The 19416-nt window shown below is 39.7% G+C and overlaps 3 protein-coding genes and 1 long non-coding RNA gene across 4 annotated transcripts; 1 reads left to right on the forward strand and 3 right to left on the reverse strand.

Moving 5' to 3' along the window:
• Positions 1 to 1735: 1735 nt before the first annotated feature.
• On the reverse strand, positions 1736 to 5153 carry LOC147931078 (uncharacterized). Its single transcript, XM_087477172.1, has 7 exons — positions 4893 to 5153; positions 4305 to 4811; positions 4048 to 4219; positions 3599 to 3957; positions 2715 to 3322; positions 2523 to 2622; positions 1736 to 2338 (listed from the first exon to the last, which is right to left on the reverse strand). Exons 1-7 carry the CDS (start codon positions 5151 to 5153, stop codon positions 1736 to 1738), a joined length of 2610 nt encoding a protein of 869 aa, XP_087333298.1.
• Positions 5154 to 12043: 6890 nt separating this feature from the next.
• LOC147931079 (uncharacterized) lies at positions 12044 to 13039 on the reverse strand. The gene has a single exon (XM_087477173.1). The coding sequence runs from the start codon at positions 13037 to 13039 to the stop codon at positions 12044 to 12046; it is 996 nt and encodes a 331-aa protein (XP_087333299.1).
• A 1003-nt stretch (positions 13040 to 14042) lies between these two features.
• LOC147931080 (uncharacterized) lies at positions 14043 to 15168 on the forward strand. The gene is made up of 5 exons (XM_087477174.1): positions 14043 to 14177; positions 14266 to 14536; positions 14611 to 14722; positions 14804 to 14928; positions 15038 to 15168. The coding sequence occupies exons 1-5, from the start codon at positions 14043 to 14045 to the stop codon at positions 15166 to 15168; spliced, it is 774 nt and encodes a 257-aa protein (XP_087333300.1).
• A 3492-nt stretch (positions 15169 to 18660) lies between these two features.
• LOC147931081 (uncharacterized) lies at positions 18661 to 19120 on the reverse strand. The gene is made up of 3 exons (XR_015574425.1): positions 18965 to 19120; positions 18799 to 18883; positions 18661 to 18704 (listed from the first exon to the last, which is right to left on the reverse strand). It is a non-coding gene; the product is annotated as an uncharacterized LOC147931081 (long non-coding RNA).
• Positions 19121 to 19416: the final 296 nt, after the last annotated feature.

Consider the following 19416-nt stretch of genomic DNA (forward strand, 5'->3'; position numbering starts at 1 on the left):
ATGTATTCCCGGTGAGTCAGACAATTTAGTGCCGCAGACGGTTATTATTGTGGATGAAACAGGACGGGCTGAGATATTGATAATGGAGATACATGCGAGTCAACCATCCGAAGCCATAGTGATTAAAGCAGGGTCGGTTTCATACGACCCTATGGAAGATGTTGCCAAATTCACCGAGTTGATAAAACAAGATAATGTGTAAGTGTAGTATATATTACTCCGATGACATATTGATATCCTCAATCATTGATATAGGGTATCCATAATTAAAAAATTGCACAGGGTACACACCTTTTTCGGATTCCGCAAGGCAGATATCCTATTCTTCTCTACTCTTATATCGTCTCAAAAATGGGTCCATAGTCAGGTACATATTTTAAACTTTAACTACACGATTTTGGTGTGTTCATGGTTTCTTGTTGGATTTAAATCCCACAACGGGTTTGCATTTAACTGCATCTGCAGCACATGGAGATGATTGCCCTAACGCTGTGGCACAAAAACGGAGAAGAAATGATAAAACAAGGACCATAATTTTGGACGACGTTCTGTTTTACGAGTTGACAAGAAGGTTCCAAGCATTCAACAGGAGCACAGCGAAACGGAATTTCAGATGGGATGAAGTACTCATTGACATTGTCAATGGGGAAAGGATGCACCACGAACCAAGGTTGAAGTGGGTTACAGATGTCGACGTTATATATGCTCCAATGAACTGGAAATCTAAGCATTGGGTAGGAGTGGGCATAAATCTTATAACGAGACATGTTTCCATTTACGATCCTTTGATGACCTCCACCAGAGAAACCCTTGTAATGTCCCGGATCAAGCCGGTTTGTGAGATGATACCGTACCTACTTCAGAGGGTTATCGATGTCAACTACCCTCTCGATCCATTTACCGATGAAAGGGTTAGCCTAGTAGGACAAAACTTGAGGACGGGAGATTGTGGACCTTTTACTATGAAGTTTTTAGAACTGTTGAGCATGGGTAAACCGATCACTGATTGCTTGAAGATCTACGACAACAATATTGACAATTTCCGAAAGAAGTTCGCGATGGACGTCTACGAAGCTGGTATTGGTCCAATAAATTAAGTAGCGAATAAACATTCTTCCTGGTTGTACTTATTACTTTCACGCAGGTGGTCCATATGATCCGTAACAGTCTCTTAGGATGATTATGGTTCGCTGACTTTGAATACAATTTAATTGCCTCGCTCATCATATCATAGGATTGCCAGTAGGGACAAGTTAGTGTGCTCATAATGGATAGAAACTAAGCACCAACCATCCACCTAAAAATAAAGTCTATAACGGTAGAAAAACGTACGTCTGTACACAGACCATAATAAGGCTGTTCCTTAGTTGATGGTACGTACATATATGAATATACGTACGTCTGTACACTGACCATAATAAGGCCGTTACTTAGTTGATGGTACGTACACATCTGATAAAGGCCTAACATATACTAATACTGGTTAGAAAGACGTCATAATGATACATATCTACACCCTCCAATATACAAAAAACACTACACCTGAAGAGGGTTTACAAACAACCGATAGGAGCTATTTGAGTGACCAGACCTCGGAAAATCTAAGAACGACATCCTCAAATCCCACATGTTACCAAAATAATGACCAAACACGCATCTTCTATTAGCAACACGCGTAAAATCAATCTTCAATTTTGCAAAATCATACTGCTCCGGTAATGTACATGGAACCTCTTCAACTTTTTGATCCCGAGTTGAACTCAGCTTCTGGATAATCTACTGTCTCCAACGTAGCATCTAGTTGGAGAAAGCAGTCTCGGTCTGGGACCTCATCAAACACGTCTGCAGCAAGTTTCATCCTAATAGAAGGCATGGCCGCATCACATAGGCCTGTGTAATTTACTCCAAGAGCTATACACTCTAAGCACTTCAACGTGTACACACCACAGTCACCTTGTTGATAGTTCTGTGGGAGTGTTTTCACCCGGTAGTAACTAAATGCCGCCGCCCCGATATGCTCATCTTTGTACCTCCGGTTATATGCTTGTATCAAGCGTGGAATCATTTTTGCGAACGGCTTGCACTTCTTTTGTAGACTCTCGTCGGTTCTACCGCTGTTTATGCTATCGTAAACTCTTAGCCTCCGCTGGACTAAGTCAGCTTCGATGGCTACCCAATGGTTGTTATCGAGGTTGTATGGGAAGAGCAGGGTGTCTACATCGTCAACCCACACTTTGTTTGTCATTCCGTATTTTGGCAGCCTTCCCACGTACGTCTCAAAACAACCTTCTCCAAAAACCCATTGATTAGAGGCTTCCATTTTAGGGAATTCGAGTGCCTACATACTAACAAACAAAGGATCGAGAAAAGCAATACGATCTGTTTTATATGGGGATGGTGTTTGCGTCCCCCTAATACGGAACATATGCATACATGTAACCATGTGCTGCAACACGAGTGACATCTATCAGGCATTAGTATACCATAGTTAACTGCGTCAAATGTTATGCTACGAAGCTTACCGCATCCCATAACCAGCCGAATGTTGTAGTTGGCCACAATTGTTTAGGGGTCAGGAGGCGAAAATAAAATTCGGCATTTCCAGTGGAAGGTACTTTAGCCCTGAATACCAAAATTAACAAATCAGTTATAGATCGTAGTCCTCAAATCCGAATATAGACACTAATTATATAAAACTCTAAATGAAGACTTACAAATCATCAGTTAGGAAGGACATCAGCTTTGCAATTTTCTCAGGACTTGCCTCACTAAAAGGATCGTACACTGCGGGAGATAGGACTACAATGTTGCTTTCACGTCGGGTCATTAATGCAGCTCGCATTGATTCGTCATTAGGGTTGGTGCCCACTGGATCTACTAATAGAAGATCAAGCTCTCTTGATGGAGGAAACACCTTTTGTAACAAATATGCAAAATACATGGCTTTCTCCTTATCTTTCACTGTATGAGACGATGCACGACTCCTGGTCTCATTGGTTAAATCCACAACAGATTCGCACTTTCGATCCGACGAGCGAGGGTTACCACCACTTACCGGATGGATAACATTAATAGGAACGGGTTGAGCACCTGCTCCATCAACTTTGTCATTATACTTTGCTCTTTTATCGCCTTCCTCTGTCTCCCAACTCTGTACTCTTTTGACACGCTGTACACTGTCTACCATCTGCTTTGGAATTCGCTCTACACTGTCCTCTGGTTCGATTTTAATACTCCCAGACCACATTACCTTATCCTTAATGGCTAACGGATTCCTAACACAACTAGCAACTTTATAACCATCCTTGTCCGAATGCTTTATCTGATATAGCCATGACTTGAAACAAAAGACATGTATTTGACGTTATTTACAAGACATTTGAAATATAATATGACGCTGTTAAAATAGAGACAAAGTATACAAATTGCTAAATTGTGTGTACGAAAAAAATCATATATCAAAATAATTACAAAATTAATTATACAACTTCACAAAACTGAAATTGATATTGTTTCCTCGAATATATAAATACAATGACTTCATACTGAACAATAGATATATAATAACAATTTTATCAATACGGTACGCAGATCATACCTCCTCTATTTTTTGTTCGTCATTTCTTAATGTAAGAGGTCCTTGCGTATGCGCTCCTCCATCCGTTGTGTTGATAACAACTTTCTTCAATAGTTGAACGTCACTCTCAAAGTTACCCATCCTACTCTCCATACCTTGAAGTTTGAACACAACTTCCGCTATTGCTCTAGAAAACGATATCTGAATATTATCCATTTTCGCCCCTAGTGTTTCAACCATAGTAAATAACCTTCCACTACCATCTTCACCCTGCACACCTGAATGCTTATCTCCAGACGCCTTCTCTGCTGAACATTTGTCCCCAACACTTTCTTTCTGCTCCTTCGCATTATTGGGGACATTACGGATGCTGGTTGGGGCTGTTTCAAGGAAATCATCGTCACTTACCCCTGCAACATGTTGCCTCCTCTCCCTCTTCTTCGTATGTTCCCCCTTCCTTTTTTTTACACAATCCCATTCTCTTTCATCCACTCTTTCATCCACTTTGCCATTGATCACGTCTAACAGCAGATTATCCAGTTTCTTCTTCAAACCTTCTCCTACACCATACACACAATACTGTCCTGGCCAATCTGGATATATAAACTCTAAAGGTTTAGGTACTAAATGCTTCACCTGAAGCTGCATTTCAGATACCATAACTTTTAATAATCTATCACAAAGAAAAAATGCAGACAAATAATGTATACGTAAATTGAAGGCATACCTCCCCATTATTAAGGAGTTTGCTCCCGGATATGAAGGCTTCGATATCCTTCCTTGGCATCCCTCCTCTCCACCTTAACAGAGGCAAATCTGCACCTTCTCTTACATTCCTGTAGCTAGCCCCCAGCACCTTCACGCTCTCAAATGCCCATATCAGCAATACATGGACACATCCATGGAGGGTATAAGCATTGTTAGGTAACCCAAGGACTTTGATGGAATCAACTAAACTCTTGAATCCAACCCTACCCCATTGAAAACTCTCAAATGCTTCTTCATTCAACGCCCGTTTAGCGTATTCCAGAGGAATCCGACTGTTCCTTGATAAACCAAGCACTCCAACATGAACAAGATACAACCGAGCTATCTGCGTCTTCATTTCATCAGACCACCCACGGCAGCTTCTCAAACCCTCAACTAGCTCCTCCCAGTTGGGTCCATTAAAAGCTTTCACCTTTAAAGCCGCCCATAAAGGTGTATGATCGACTTCAAACTCTGTTTCATCAATCTTCTCACAATTCAAACCACTAATTTCTTCATATTCATATAGAGAGAACCTCAACGGCTTTCCTCCAACCAAAAACCATACCTCCGAAGGAATGTTTATTGCCAATTGATTGGACAATAGATAATGGATGGTCTTCCCACAAAACAGGTAGTCTGATTCGGCTAGATCCAATAGAACTCCCAGCTGCGAATTCTTTCTTATTTTGTCATACACCTCATCACCAACAAAGCCTTTCAAACCACCAAGATTGGACAAACTACAATCGTGGTGCATGCTTCTCATTGGCAGTGGAAAATTACCAACCCCATACAACCTACTTGGATACCTCTTGCTTGACCCCATATCTACGACAGAAGCTTTAGTTTAGTTATTAATTCAATATCACAAAACATTTGTTGCTTAGATTAGCAACGAAGCAACATGAAGTCACACAAATATCTTCCGAAAAACAGAGCTCAACAACATACAGAAAACTAACATACAATACACAAGGCCTACTATGTAATACTCGGGTATAAGAAAACAGTAAGCAATAGAGACTAAACCACGATATAGAAATTTACCTCTGAGCAAATCGCTTTATTTCCCTCCTCCTCTACTTCAAACCACCTCGCCGTCAACTCGCCGTCAGTGGTCCTCCAGCCAAACGTCCTCCACACAGATTCTTTTCACGCCGCAAGCTATCTAAAAATAGCTGATCTCAACCCAACAATCGTAAGACAAACAACACAAAGATTCAAGAGATCGACTTAGGTTTTTGATCTTTTTATTTTCCCCTTTTACGATCTTCGTTTTAAAAGAGAATGGCATAAATCGTAATAAAACACACAACTCAGATATAGAAGTAATTTGCAAACTTTTATGTGTTATTCTAGTAACACAGAAATCTCAATGTGTTAGTCTAGTAATAAACCTACTTTTATGCAATATTCTAGGTAATTTCCCTTATTTCTTTAACAAAAGATTTATAGGTTCTTAAAAATAGTTTTAATTTTATTACTTTCTATAAAATTGTTTGGAGTGTCTCATATTTGTCTATAAAATTATTTTAATATGAGACACTCCAAACAATTTTATAGAAAAGTAATAAAATTAAAACTATTTTTAATCTGCTGTTAGACGTGATCAATGGATAATCTGCTGTTAGACGTGATCAATGGCAAAGTGGATGAAAGAGAATGGGATTGTGTAAAAAAAAGGAAGGGGGAACATACGAAGAAGAGGGAGAGGAGGCAACATGTTGCAGGGGTAAGTGACGATGATTTCCTTGAAACAGCCCCAACCAGCATCCGTAATGTCCCCAATAATGCGAAGGAGCAGAAAGAAAGTGTTGGGGACAAATGTTCAGCAGAGAAGGCGTCTGGAGATAAGCATTCAGGTGTGCAGGGTGAAGATGGTAGTGGAAGGTTATTTACTATGGTTGAAACACTAGGGGCGAAAATGGATAATATTCAGATATCGTTTTCTAGAGCAATAGCGGAAGTTGTGTTCAAACTTCAAGGTATGGAGAGTAGGATGGGTAACTTTGAGAGTGACGTTCAACTATTGAAGAAAGTTGTTATCAACACAACGGATGGAGGAGCGCATACGCAAGGACCTCTTACATTAAGAAATGACGAACAAAAAATAGAGGAGGTATGATCTGCGTACCGTATTGATAAAATTGTTATTATATATCTATTGTTCAGTATGAAGTCATTGTATTTATATATTCGAGGAAACAATATCAATTTCAGTTTTGTGAAGTTGTATAATTAATTTTGTAATTATTTTGATATATGATTTTTTTCGTACACACAATTTAGCAATTTGTATACTTTGTCTCTATTTTAACAGCGTCATATTATATTTCAAATGTCTTGTAAATAACGTCAAATACATGTCTTTTGTTTCAAGTCATGGCTATATCAGATAAAGCATTCGGACAAGGATGGTTATAAAGTTGCTAGTTGTGTTAGGAATCCGTTAGCCATTAAGGATAAGGTAATGTGGTCTGGGAGTATTAAAATCGAACCAGAGGACAGTGTAGAGCGAATTCCAAAGCAGATGGTAGACAGTGTACAGCGTGTCAAAAGAGTACAAAGTTGGGAGACAGAGGAAGGCGATAAAAGAGCAAAGTATAATCACAAAGTTGATGGAGCAGGTGCTCAACCCGTTCCTATTAATGTTATCCATCCGGTAAGTGGTGGTAACCCTCGCTCGTCGGATCGAAAGTGCGAATCTGTTGTGGATTTAACCAATGAGACCAGGAGTCGTGCATCGTCTCATACAGTGAAAGATAAGGAGAAAGCCATGTATTTTGCATATTTGTTACAAAAGGTGTTTCCTCCATCAAGAGAGCTTGATCTTCTATTAGTAGATCCAGTGGGCACCAACCCTAATGACGAATCAATGCGAGCTGCATTAATGACCCGACGTGAAAGCAACATTGTAGTCCTATCTCCCGCAGTGTACGATCCTTTTAGTGAGGCAAGTCCTGAGAAAATTGCAAAGCTGATGTCCTTCCTAACTGATGATTTGTAAGTCTTCATTTAGAGTTTTATATAATTAGTGTCTATATTCGGATTTGAGGACTACGATCTATAACTGATTTGTTAATTTTGGTATTCAGGGCTAAAGTACCTTCCACTGGAAATGCCGAATTTTATTTTCGCCTCCTGACCCCTAAACAATTGTGGCCAACTACAACATTCGGCTGGTTATGGGATGCGGTAAGCTTCGTAGCATAACATTTGACGCAGTTAACTATGGTATACTAATGCCTGATAGATGTCACTCGTGTTGCAGCACATGGTTACATGTATGCATATGTTCCGTATTAGGGGGACGCAAACGCCATCCCCATATAAAACAGATCGTATTGCTTTTCTCGATCCTTTGTTTGTTAGTATGTGGGCACTCGAATTCCCTAAAATGGAAGCCTCTAATCAATGGGTTTTTGGAGAAGGTTGTTTTGAGACGTACGTGGGAAGGCTGCCAAAATACGGAATGACAAACAAAGTGTGGGTTGACGATGTAGACACCCTGCTCTTCCCATACAACCTCGATAACAACCATTGGGTAGCCATCGAAGCTGACTTAGTCCAGCGGAGGCTAAGAGTTTACGATAGCATAAACAGCGGTAGAACCGACGAGAGTCTACAAAAGAAGTGCAAGCCGTTCGCAAAAATGATTCCACGCTTGATACAAGCATATAACCGGAGGTACAAAGATGAGCATATCGGGGTGGCGGCATTTAGTTACTACCGGGTGAAAACACTCCCACAGAACTATCAACAAGGTGACTGTGGTGTGTACACGTTGAAGTGCTTAGAGTGTATAGCTCTTGGAGTAAATTACACAGGCCTATGTGATGCGGCCATGCCTTCTATTAGGATGAAACTTGCTGCAGACGTGTTTGATGAGGTCCCAGACCGAGACTGCTTTCTCCAACTAGATGCTACGTTGGAGACAGTAGATTATCCAGAAGCTGAGTTCAACTCGGGATCAAAAAGTTGAAGAGGTTCCATGTACATTACCGGAGCAGTATGATTTTGCAAAATTGAAGATTGATTTTACGCGTGTTGCTAATAGAAGATGCGTGTTTGGTCATTATTTTGGTAACATGTGGGATTTGAGGATGTCGTTCTTAGATTTTCCGAGGTCTGGTCACTCAAATAGCTCCTATCGGTTGTTTGTAAACCCTCTTCAGGTGTAGTGTTTTTTGTATATTGGAGGGTGTAGATATGTATCATTATGACGTCTTTCTAACCAGTATTAGTATATGTTAGGCCTTTATCAGATGTGTACGTACCATCAACTAAGTAACGGCCTTATTATGGTCAGTGTACAGACGTACGTATATTCATATATGTACGTACCATCAACTAAGGAACAGCCTTATTATGGTCTGTGTACAGACGTACGTTTTTCTACCGTTATAGACTTTATTTTTAGGTGGATGGTTGGTGCTTAGTTTCTATCCATTATGAGCACACTAACTTGTCCCTACTGGCAATCCTATGATATGATGAGCGAGGCAATTAAATTGTATTCAAAGTCAGCGAACCATAATCATCCTAAGAGACTGTTACGGATCATATGGACCACCTGCGTGAAAGTAATAAGTACAACCAGGAAGAATGTTTATTCGCTACTTAATTTATTGGACCAATACCAGCTTCGTAGACGTCCATCGCGAACTTCTTTCGGAAATTGTCAATATTGTTGTCGTAGATCTTCAAGCAATCAGTGATCGGTTTACCCATGCTCAACAGTTCTAAAAACTTCATAGTAAAAGGTCCACAATCTCCCGTCCTCAAGTTTTGTCCTACTAGGCTAACCCTTTCATCGGTAAATGGATCGAGAGGGTAGTTGACATCGATAACCCTCTGAAGTAGGTACGGTATCATCTCACAAACCGGCTTGATCCGGGACATTACAAGGGTTTCTCTGGTGGAGGTCATCAAAGGATCGTAAATGGAAACATGTCTCGTTATAAGATTTATGCCCACTCCTACCCAATGCTTAGATTTCCAGTTCATTGGAGCATATATAACGTCGACATCTGTAACCCACTTCAACCTTGGTTCGTGGTGCATCCTTTCCCCATTGACAATGTCAATGAGTACTTCATCCCATCTGAAATTCCGTTTCGCTGTGCTCCTGTTGAATGCTTGGAACCTTCTTGTCAACTCGTAAAACAGAACGTCGTCCAAAATTATGGTCCTTGTTTTATCATTTCTTCTCCGTTTTTGTGCCACAGCGTTAGGGCAATCATCTCCATGTGCTGCAGATGCAGTTAAATGCAAACCCGTTGTGGGATTTAAATCCAACAAGAAACCATGAACACACCAAAATCGTGTAGTTAAAGTTTAAAATATGTACCTGACTATGGACCCATTTTTGAGACGATATAAGAGTAGAGAAGAATAGGATATCTGCCTTGCGGAATCCGAAAAAGGTGTGTACCCTGTGCAATTTTTTAATTATGGATACCCTATATCAATGATTGAGGATATCAATATGTCATCGGAGTAATATATACTACACTTACACATTATCTTGTTTTATCAACTCGGTGAATTTGGCAACATCTTCCATAGGGTCGTATGAAACCGACCCTGCTTTAATCACTATGGCTTCGGATGGTTGACTCGCATGTATCTCCATTATCAATATCTCAGCCCGTCCTGTTTCATCCACAATAATAACCGTCTGCGGCACTAAATTGTCTGACTCACCGGGAATACATTCCTCCCCGGGACTTTGATCTGGTTGACCTCTAGTCTCTTTACAGCCCTCTTCGACATCGCTTTCGTTGGGTATTGCTTGGTCTCCGGCCTAATAAGATGCACGTACATACATTAGTTGTGACGTACACTGGACCATCTTAGTAGACACTATAAATATGGCAAATATTCGAAATAAAAAAATAAGTTTGCACAATTGGAGGTTAACTGTTGTTTCTATTTGTACATGTCCATCAGTTTTGTTACAGCCCTCCATGCCATCGCTTTCAATTTGTAGTGCTTGGACTTCGGCCTAATAAGGTGTACGTACATAGATTCATACTTACGTACACAAATGTCACAAATACTCAAAATCACCAAAGTTAGACACTTGCCTCTTGTTCACCGTCAACTGCAGTTTCATTTTCTACAGGTATTTCGGTTTTGTTACAACCCTCATCTGACTCGCCTTCCTGACGTCTTCTGTCCCCTCCGTTACTGTTAAACCACTCGAACTCAAGTTTCCCGCCTTCTTGATGCAGTTCTTTCCCATCCTCCTATTCAAAATAATGAAACTTTTAAGACGCGTGTTCGTAGTAGGTCCGTTGCTAGAAGCAAAATTTTGCACACGTGTAGATTAGAGGAGATAAACAAATTACCGAATATATATGAAACCCACAGATGGTTATCCCTTTTATGGTTACTTCCTGACCTACCATTTTGTTACAATGCAGATCAGGTTCCATTTTAGTATTCAGCTGCAGCAATATCTGTTCAATTAAAGGTGGACAATGCTTTATTACGAATTTAGTGTTGTAATCTCCATTCCGTGTCAAATACTTACATCGGATACGATTTTAGTTGGTGATAACTTGACAGCAATGTCCCCCGCGTCACAATCGTGGCGACATTCATTAACTCCATTGTCCGGGGATGGTTCGTTCAGGCCACAGTCGTTATTATCGGTGACCCACTCATTAATATGAGTACGGGTTGTATCCTACGGTCAAATATATAAAGCGTATATGATAGGTGCATAAGCATAAACACCCCCATTACGTTGATTGAGTCGTATTCTAAAGAGGATCTTGTTGTCCATTACCTGGCCTCCAACTAAAGAGTCACCACTTACAGTGTGTTGACCATCTATGGCATCCTTCGAACCATCATTATTCCGATCACCCTGTGCACACCACGATAGCAACATAAATTAATATATGTAAGTAGTGAGAAAATTACTACCCTTAAGCTATTTGTCATATCAACCTTAGCAGTGGCAGCGCATCCCCTGTTTCTGACCTTCTCTCCCTTTTTTTTCATAACCATTACTGAACTCATTCTTCTAAACTTTATAGTTTTCCCTCTTTTTTTTTTTGAATACTTCTTCTCTGAAACTGTATGCGAAGCGTCAGAAGGTTCCCCATGTTCGTTTCTTTTAACCTCTAATAGTGCAGCTCTTATCTCCTTGCGGATCTCTGTACGTACGAAAATCTCCATGTTTGCCTGATTTTCCTTCATCAGAGCTTCTTGTTTCCTGTAGAACCGGTATAGTTCCGCCTTAAACCTTTCAAATTGGTCATCGTCCAAACGTTCATGAACAACGTGCGTACCCCCCGGTCGCGCATCAGTTCTCGTGCTCTTCTCTTTCTTATTGTCAATTGTTGCGGTGTCTGCACTTTTCCTCTTCCGACAGTCAACTGTAACTATATCACTAATTAACCATTAATTTTTTAAAAAATTAACTTTATAGTGTATCCCTTTGTAATGTATAAATGTTTTTAATACCTTTCTCTTCGGGACGTGTCTGTTTTGGACACCTATCATCACCTCCCATCCATATTGCCTCATCCCATTTGTGGCCTGCTTTAATAAGATTTTCAATGTTGTCAACTTGATGGTCTTCCTCTTCGTCACGCCACGCCAATTCTCGACTATCACAATGATCCCCACTACCAACCATCCGTCTAATAACCACCTATAATATGATTACAAAAATATATACATTTTACGGAACTTATAGATTCAGGTTGTTAACGTATTATATCTGATAGACAAGGGATAAGTACATACCTCTTTAGCAGCCTCGCATGCGAAGATGTCTGCTATCTTGATTGGCCGCAGTTTAGCCAGATTGTGGATCGATCTTTGATTAAACGCCTGATCTTGAACGTCAGATGGTACTAATCTTGCAATTGCAGGGACAGATTGGAAAGCCAGCAGCTGGAGTGCTAGAGGAAATCCATGAACAGCAACTGATTGTTGCTTGAAAGTTTTTACTAAGCTGTCTACGTCTGCTGGACATTTAAATCCTGTTATAGTCTCCAGCGTCCGTTCAAATGACAACCTTCCCCATGGATATTTTAAAAAAAAATCAATATTCTTGGTCATCTCCACTGTCTTCGGATCTGGTTTTACTGGTTGCGTGGCGCATGTTAGAACTCCATCAACTATTATAATCAGCGCTAAAGCTAGTTTCTGCCACGATTCCATTTCCTCAGTCTCCAACCTTTTTACCAACTCGGAGATCGTTGGTTCCATGTTTTCCCCGAATAGAACCTCCCAAACAGTCTTACATCCTTTATCCGTTTTTGTAGCTCTTTCCACATCTCTCTTTTTAGGATAATTCCCACATTCGAGCCCTGTCAACTCTGCAAATTCCTGTAAACCAAACTTGATTGGATTGCCACCAAACACAATCCACATCTCATGCCGCTTTTTGGTCACCAATTGACGGCAAACAAATCCATGAACAAGTTTACCGGAGAACGAGATCTTGTTAGCAGGGATACGAAAAAGCTGCCCAAATGGAGACTCTAACAAGTTTTCCATTTCCTTTGTTCCACTCAGCACCCTCGATATTGTAGAAAGATATTCCGGTTTTGAATACGCATTTATCTTGGTTTTGAGAGGGTAACGGTCAAGAGCAAATAACCTCCTCGGTAGATCCAAGCTCAATTGAGGAACAATCTCTACAGCCTCGGGATCCATCCTATCACCACGAAGTAACCCTAATACCATATTAATATGTACGTACACTAAACCAATTAACCCTAATACCAATGTCTACCAAAGTTCACTTCTGTTGACGATTAGGGTTATTTAGCCTCTGCCCGCCGCAAATACAAAACTATTCATTGATTTCACATTCTGGGCTACTCAAATCAATACTTAATTGTATTTGCTATATACTCTTCCAACGTAATATAGAATTTGGGGGAACAATCCCTCTTCCAATTTAAAGTAGGAAGTCAAGACACACACTTACCTTCTGATTCAACCCCGGTGATGATAGAGGGATCGAAACTACTCGCCTTTTTCTGATTTCACCCGACCTCTGTAATCTCTTCTTCCTTAAATGTTCCATCGCCGACTTGTAGGGAGGGTCGTTTTGTAGTACTTATCCCAGATCTAAACACCTTGATTCAAGAAATTGGGAGGTAAAACAACCCTATCGGACAGAAGATTCCGCCGTCGCAGCTGAGGCGTCAGTTTTCCGTCTATTAGCAAGAAAGAAGATTTTGCCTCTACTACTAAACTATTTAAAAATAATTTTTTATTTATACACAGTGCAATGGCTGAGCTTGTCTTTAATTATTTTTATTCATAATATACTGTTTTTCAACGTTATTGGTTCATTTGCACTATATATCAGCCTTTATCTGTCAGTTTATACCAGATGAGATCTATTCCTTGATGTTTTATAAAGTTTTACATTGAATTGGTTTGTTAAATGAACCAATATATTTTCCGACTATATATAACGTCGACTATAGGGTCATAATTAAGTGGTGCATGCGATGTATCGTCTTCGCTTAACCGGCTGTTACACGTGTTAATTATCTAAATGCTATGTATCTGTCTCGATTGCAGTCACGACGTTTGAAAAACCACAATATGATACATCCGTTTGTGTTTCTTCGCGGATTATATAAGAAGACAAATACACACCCGGTGAAGTATGTATTCGTCTCTCAAAAACCAAAATATCACATCTCTAAGTAAACATAAGTGCAACAAAGTCATGGTGCATTTCGACAGGCTATCCGATCTCCAGACGTGGCGTTCTGATTTGAAGGTTTCTGTTAAGATCATCCGCAAGTGGAGAAAGAGAGAAGCGAACATCGTCACCTTCGAAATGGTTGTTTCGGATGTGTTTGTAAGTGACTCGTCTCATCATCATATTATATGCACTTAATATTAAATGATTCATGTAGATCATGGTTGAACTTTTTTCGTATTCTTAGGGCGATAAGATGCAGGCAACAATCACCGAGGACGTGTTGCCCCAGTTCTCTGCGGGGATTGAGGAGGGTTTGTGGAAAACCTTCTCTAATTTCGTCGTCACTGACGACACATCCGCTGTGAAGGTCGTGGCTTCCAACTACCGGATCATATTCACTGCTAGGACGGTTGTGGACAACATTCGTTGCTTGTCGACCAATCACTACATCGACTACGTCCCCTTCGACCAAATTTATGAACGATGGCCTCCTTGGACCCAGAACTGCTGCTTAGGTAACGTTGCATTGTGTTGTTACGTTTTTTAATATCAAATCCAATACCATAATTCTAATGAAATGAAACCATAGATACGATGGGGCAAGTAACTCACGTCGAACAAAGAATATTGGTGGACGATCCAACTGCTCCACGTTTTGCCGAGAGGACCCGGTTGAAACGGTTTTCATTGACGAATCTCGAGTGAGTCGTTTTGGCGATTATTAGCTTTCACACACTTTAAAGATATACCGTCCTATTAACGTAAGGTGTCTCTTTGGGTAGGGGTCATCACTTGCAATGTGTGGCTTATGATGAAATGGTCGATGATTTCGCCCGCAATTTTTGGCTATGCGGAGGCAAACCAGTTGTAGTCTTGCGATTCTGGAGGCCCAAGTTTAAGGATGGAGGTATGGATTAGGCAAACATATTTAAAATAATTCAATCACCTTTTCAATATAAGATTACTTCATAATACTAATTTTGGTTACCCTTTTTCCTTATTTTTCCACACCGCAGGAGGGATGGAAGTGGTTAGTCAACCGGGTGTTTCTAAAGTGATATTTGAACCACCCTTCCCTGAGGTTAGAGATTTCAAACTCCGGTTGGAATACTTCGACCAGCGCGAGCGGAGTGTAGACGATTCGTAGCCTATGTTTCCATTTGTCAATGTTGCTTACATTATAAACTTCTAAACCACGTTGCTGAACTCTTTATATTATCTTTATTACCTACATCCAAACAATCTATCTAACGTGGATAGGAATATTTTGATGTAAAATGTTTGTGTGTAATACGCATGGTTAATTATATATATTTATTTTAATTTGGTAAGCATCTTCCTAATACTGCCGACCCTTAATGTTAGACGTATGTGTACAAACGTGTACAAATGTTTATGTTTAATTGGAAGGGTTTGGTCGATAATATTAACACGACAAGGTTCCAAACAGTCTTTTTTTTAGACGACAAAATATGTCACTAAACCAAATATAACGTTTATAACTTGATTTCAAACAATTAACCCACAACCCAAAATACTACTCTAATAAAACGACAAAACTACATTAAGAAATAGGTCATTGTTGCTACTATAAACAAAGTCGCAACAAACACATTGGTCAGTTTTAATTTCATAATTAATCCATCACTCTTGTACGCAATCAACGTCTTCATTCTTTCCAACTCCATCTGATTTTCCTTGTGCATATTTAAGAGTTAGCAATGTCCTCTTTTTGTGCCTGAAACGCTTCACGCAAATTCAAACTAGTTAACTTTAGAATATCTTCCTTCACTGTTTTCAGTTCCTCCATCATAGCTTCATCCCACCATTTAAAAATGTGATAGTCCCCATCCTGCATTAATTTAAAAATATTTTTTTACACGAAAGTTAAATTATGCAAATAAATCTGATCTTTAATCAACCTCGGCGAAACTGTAAATCACTTACCTCTCTATTTCTACAAGTGTAGTGAAGCCTCCCTGGGTTTGTCCTTGTAAAAGAAGGTTGTAGGTTTGGCGTTTCACCACAGTAACAAACAGCCGGGATCCCATACTCCGCATCGTCATACTCGACTGGACTCGTGTTTGGCAAAGCAAACATTAAGAACGAAACTGATAACGTAATTGAAGGAGTGAAAATAAAGAAAAGAGGAACTTTAAACTATTATCCGAATATCCAACTCTCAAAATCTAATCCAACATCTACGGCAGCGGCTCTCTCTGTTTCCCCCAAATCAGTTCAATGAACCCTAATTTCCCTGAATCTTATAATATATCTATTATATTCGGTTGGCCTTTTATAGAACTTTCTGTATTGTGTCGTTTTTTGTATTGAAAAACAACATGAAGTTTTCCAAGTTGTGTCGTTTTCCAATAGTTGCGAACGGCGTCGTAAGCTTGATACAGTGCCGATATACCAAGGGCTTTATGCTACAGATTGTATTACCGATTATAGGGGATTCAATATCAAAAACGGTGCGGTGGTACAGTGATAGGATTGGCCATGAGTGTCCTTCAGTGTCACGAGTTTGAGGCCTTGTAAAGCTGTACTTTTTTTTTTTTCTTATGTTTGTTAATGGTAAAAATATGTTTGGGCGGCAGTGTTGATATTTGTTGGTGTGTTTGCCCGGTGAAACTAAGTACACGTCGTCTTCACTACACTGTTGATATTTATTTAGGAATATAAGGAGCAATACGACATCTACTAGACATTTTTGGATTAAAACGAGCAAAACGCCCAAAACGACAACGATTGTCATCCACGTTAATTAACATCTTCATTACATAGTAATTTAATTATCTAATGAAACATACGTGGGGAGATGAAACGCAACACAGAAGGGAACCGACGATACACCTAGAGGATTTCACAAATAGATTTGGCCACCCACCACACTCCGCAATTTACACAGATGATGTCATAATAACGTGTGTCGGTCGATAACCTGCCCCATCTCAAACAACTACTCATGGCACAGTCCGGGAAAGGGATCAACGAACTGGATGGATATACAAAAGAATCTTTGTACGTGTTTTTACGCGCCGTCTTAAACATACTCAACCGTTGGAACAGATCTTCCCCGATAAGCCGAACTCCCTCTGATTGGAGTGGATAGTGATGTGCATCAAATTGGTGAAGAAAACGAACCGCCATCTGCTCGTCCCCATATAACATAGAGAAAATTCCACATGCAAGAGTGGACTCGGCATCTTCGGGGACGTTGTTTTTTAGTAGTGCGATACCGCCCTGAATGTCTCGCTCCTCGGCAACGATCCGTAGGCCCTCGTTGTAGATTGCTATGCTGTTCCCTGCTTTCAAGCATTTTTCGAAAATACGCCTGTGAATCCCTTCTTCCTGGTGTTCACCATTTGGATTCCTTGTCGTTTGGAATGAAGAAGGATGTTCACAGATGTGGTAGATGCTGGCAACCTTCAGAACTTCTAGGGCAAGCACCGCATCCACTCCTCGCCGACCAGCCTTTAATAATGGGCCAAGGCGCCAGAACCCATCAATTACGAGATGCTTGGCTATTTTTATCAACATCTCGTCTGGCAGATCAATCTTCTTACGGCTAGCAGACGCCATTTTATGGGAGTTCAGTAAACTAATAGCAATATGTGCAGAACCAAATAGACGGAAACTGCCGCCTGCCCACTAATATAACCTACGATGTGAGAGGTGGTTGGGGAGTTTGGCGAAAATCCTGGAAATTTATACTACTTTCTTTATGACGTCGTTTTAAATTACCCTTTTGTTAACTACTTAATTACGAAGGAACCCATTTTAGGTTTATGAGCTCTCATGCACGCCTACTCGATTATAATTACTAAAACATATAAGTAGTGCGAACCACGTGTCACTTTCGTGTTATCGGATTTCAAATTCATTATATTCGTATTCGTTAAATATCGGCTGTAACTCAACCATCAGCTAACCCTAAGCCTAGACTATGACATTTGTAGGTTCTCTGATGTGACAACTTCGAAGAGAGTCGTATTTATTGTTGCTTTAGATATGATAGTTTTCTCATCATTATGTTTATTTGATGTGTATCCAGTTACGTAATTATCATCACTTCCTCTCAAGTAGATCAATCCAGAGGGTTGCTATTCACTAGTATTGATTGTATGATTATTTAAGCTTCTGTACGTAGACGACTATCACAATATATTATGACTTCCAACGTACATCAACTATGGTGTGGGGAATAAATTATCTTTCTGATAAGACAATACAAACATTCGTCTTATTATTAGGAGATAGTACAAGCATTCCGTCATTTCTTTTACTTTATTTAATGTCCAAAAAGAAATAAACATTTACTAATATTTTTGTGAAATAGCTACTAATAATAACAATTTTAATATTCAAAACTCTCCCTATTATTTTCTATCTCAATTTCAACAATTATTCGAATATTAAATAAATAGGATAGAGTACGTTTTAATAATAAAACCATTGTACATATTCTCACGAAATTAAACCAATATTTGAAATAGAAAACAACATTTGATTTCTATTTCTCGTTTGTTTTTCATTCCTCATTCCGCGGACAGTCTGACGAACGTCCGTGCAGATTCTGTATGGGTTCCGGAGCTTTCTGCTTCCTGGGCAATTGTTTCAATTGTTGTCCCATCGTGTCCCATCACATTGTTAATGTAGTGTTGTGCAGCAAACTCACTTCTATAAGTTTAAAAAATTAAATGTACATGTGAGAGTCTGAACAGATAAGAACACATACGCTTTCATACCAATTATTAATATAATATCAATTTACATCTCCTTGTGATGGCCAAGTCCTTCGAAATCTGCTCGAATGAAGAATTTAGAAGACGCTTCGGTGTGTACAAGACATGGTACGCCTACACACAATTACGTAATTGAGTTGCTAGACAAATTACATGTACTTGCTTCTATCATAATATCATTTTCATCTGACGTACCTTCATAACTCCCAACCTTAAAGAACCGGAAGACACAAAACACTGGCTCGGATTTGTGGAGAACATGACATCCCTTTGATTCCCAATCAGAGAGGAATTGATGGGCATAGAAGTCTGTGAGACGACATTTGACACTTTCATTCCTGCATTAACGCACAGTTGCTTTCAAATTTAAACCTATGAAGTTCCAATATATATATGTATATTACTATGTCTATAGCATAATAGGTACTTAACCTGCCATTCAGGAGAGTGAAGACAACTTCAATACACCTGCCATCGTAACGTCTTCTTATGACGTCCACATTTACGATGCACCCACAAACATCTAAGGGGGGGAAAATAAAATGGGGATGTAACGTTTATTTTGTACTTTTGCAAATGATACACTTAAAAGTAACGTCCTCAACTGACCAAACGACCACTAAATGAATCTCAGCAACCATCGCAAG

Source organism: Camelina sativa, chromosome 12 (assembly GCF_030686135.1).
Source record: "Camelina sativa cultivar CO46 ecotype springtype chromosome 12, ASM3068613v1".
Lineage (NCBI taxonomy): Eukaryota > Viridiplantae > Streptophyta > Magnoliopsida > Brassicales > Brassicaceae > Camelina > Camelina sativa.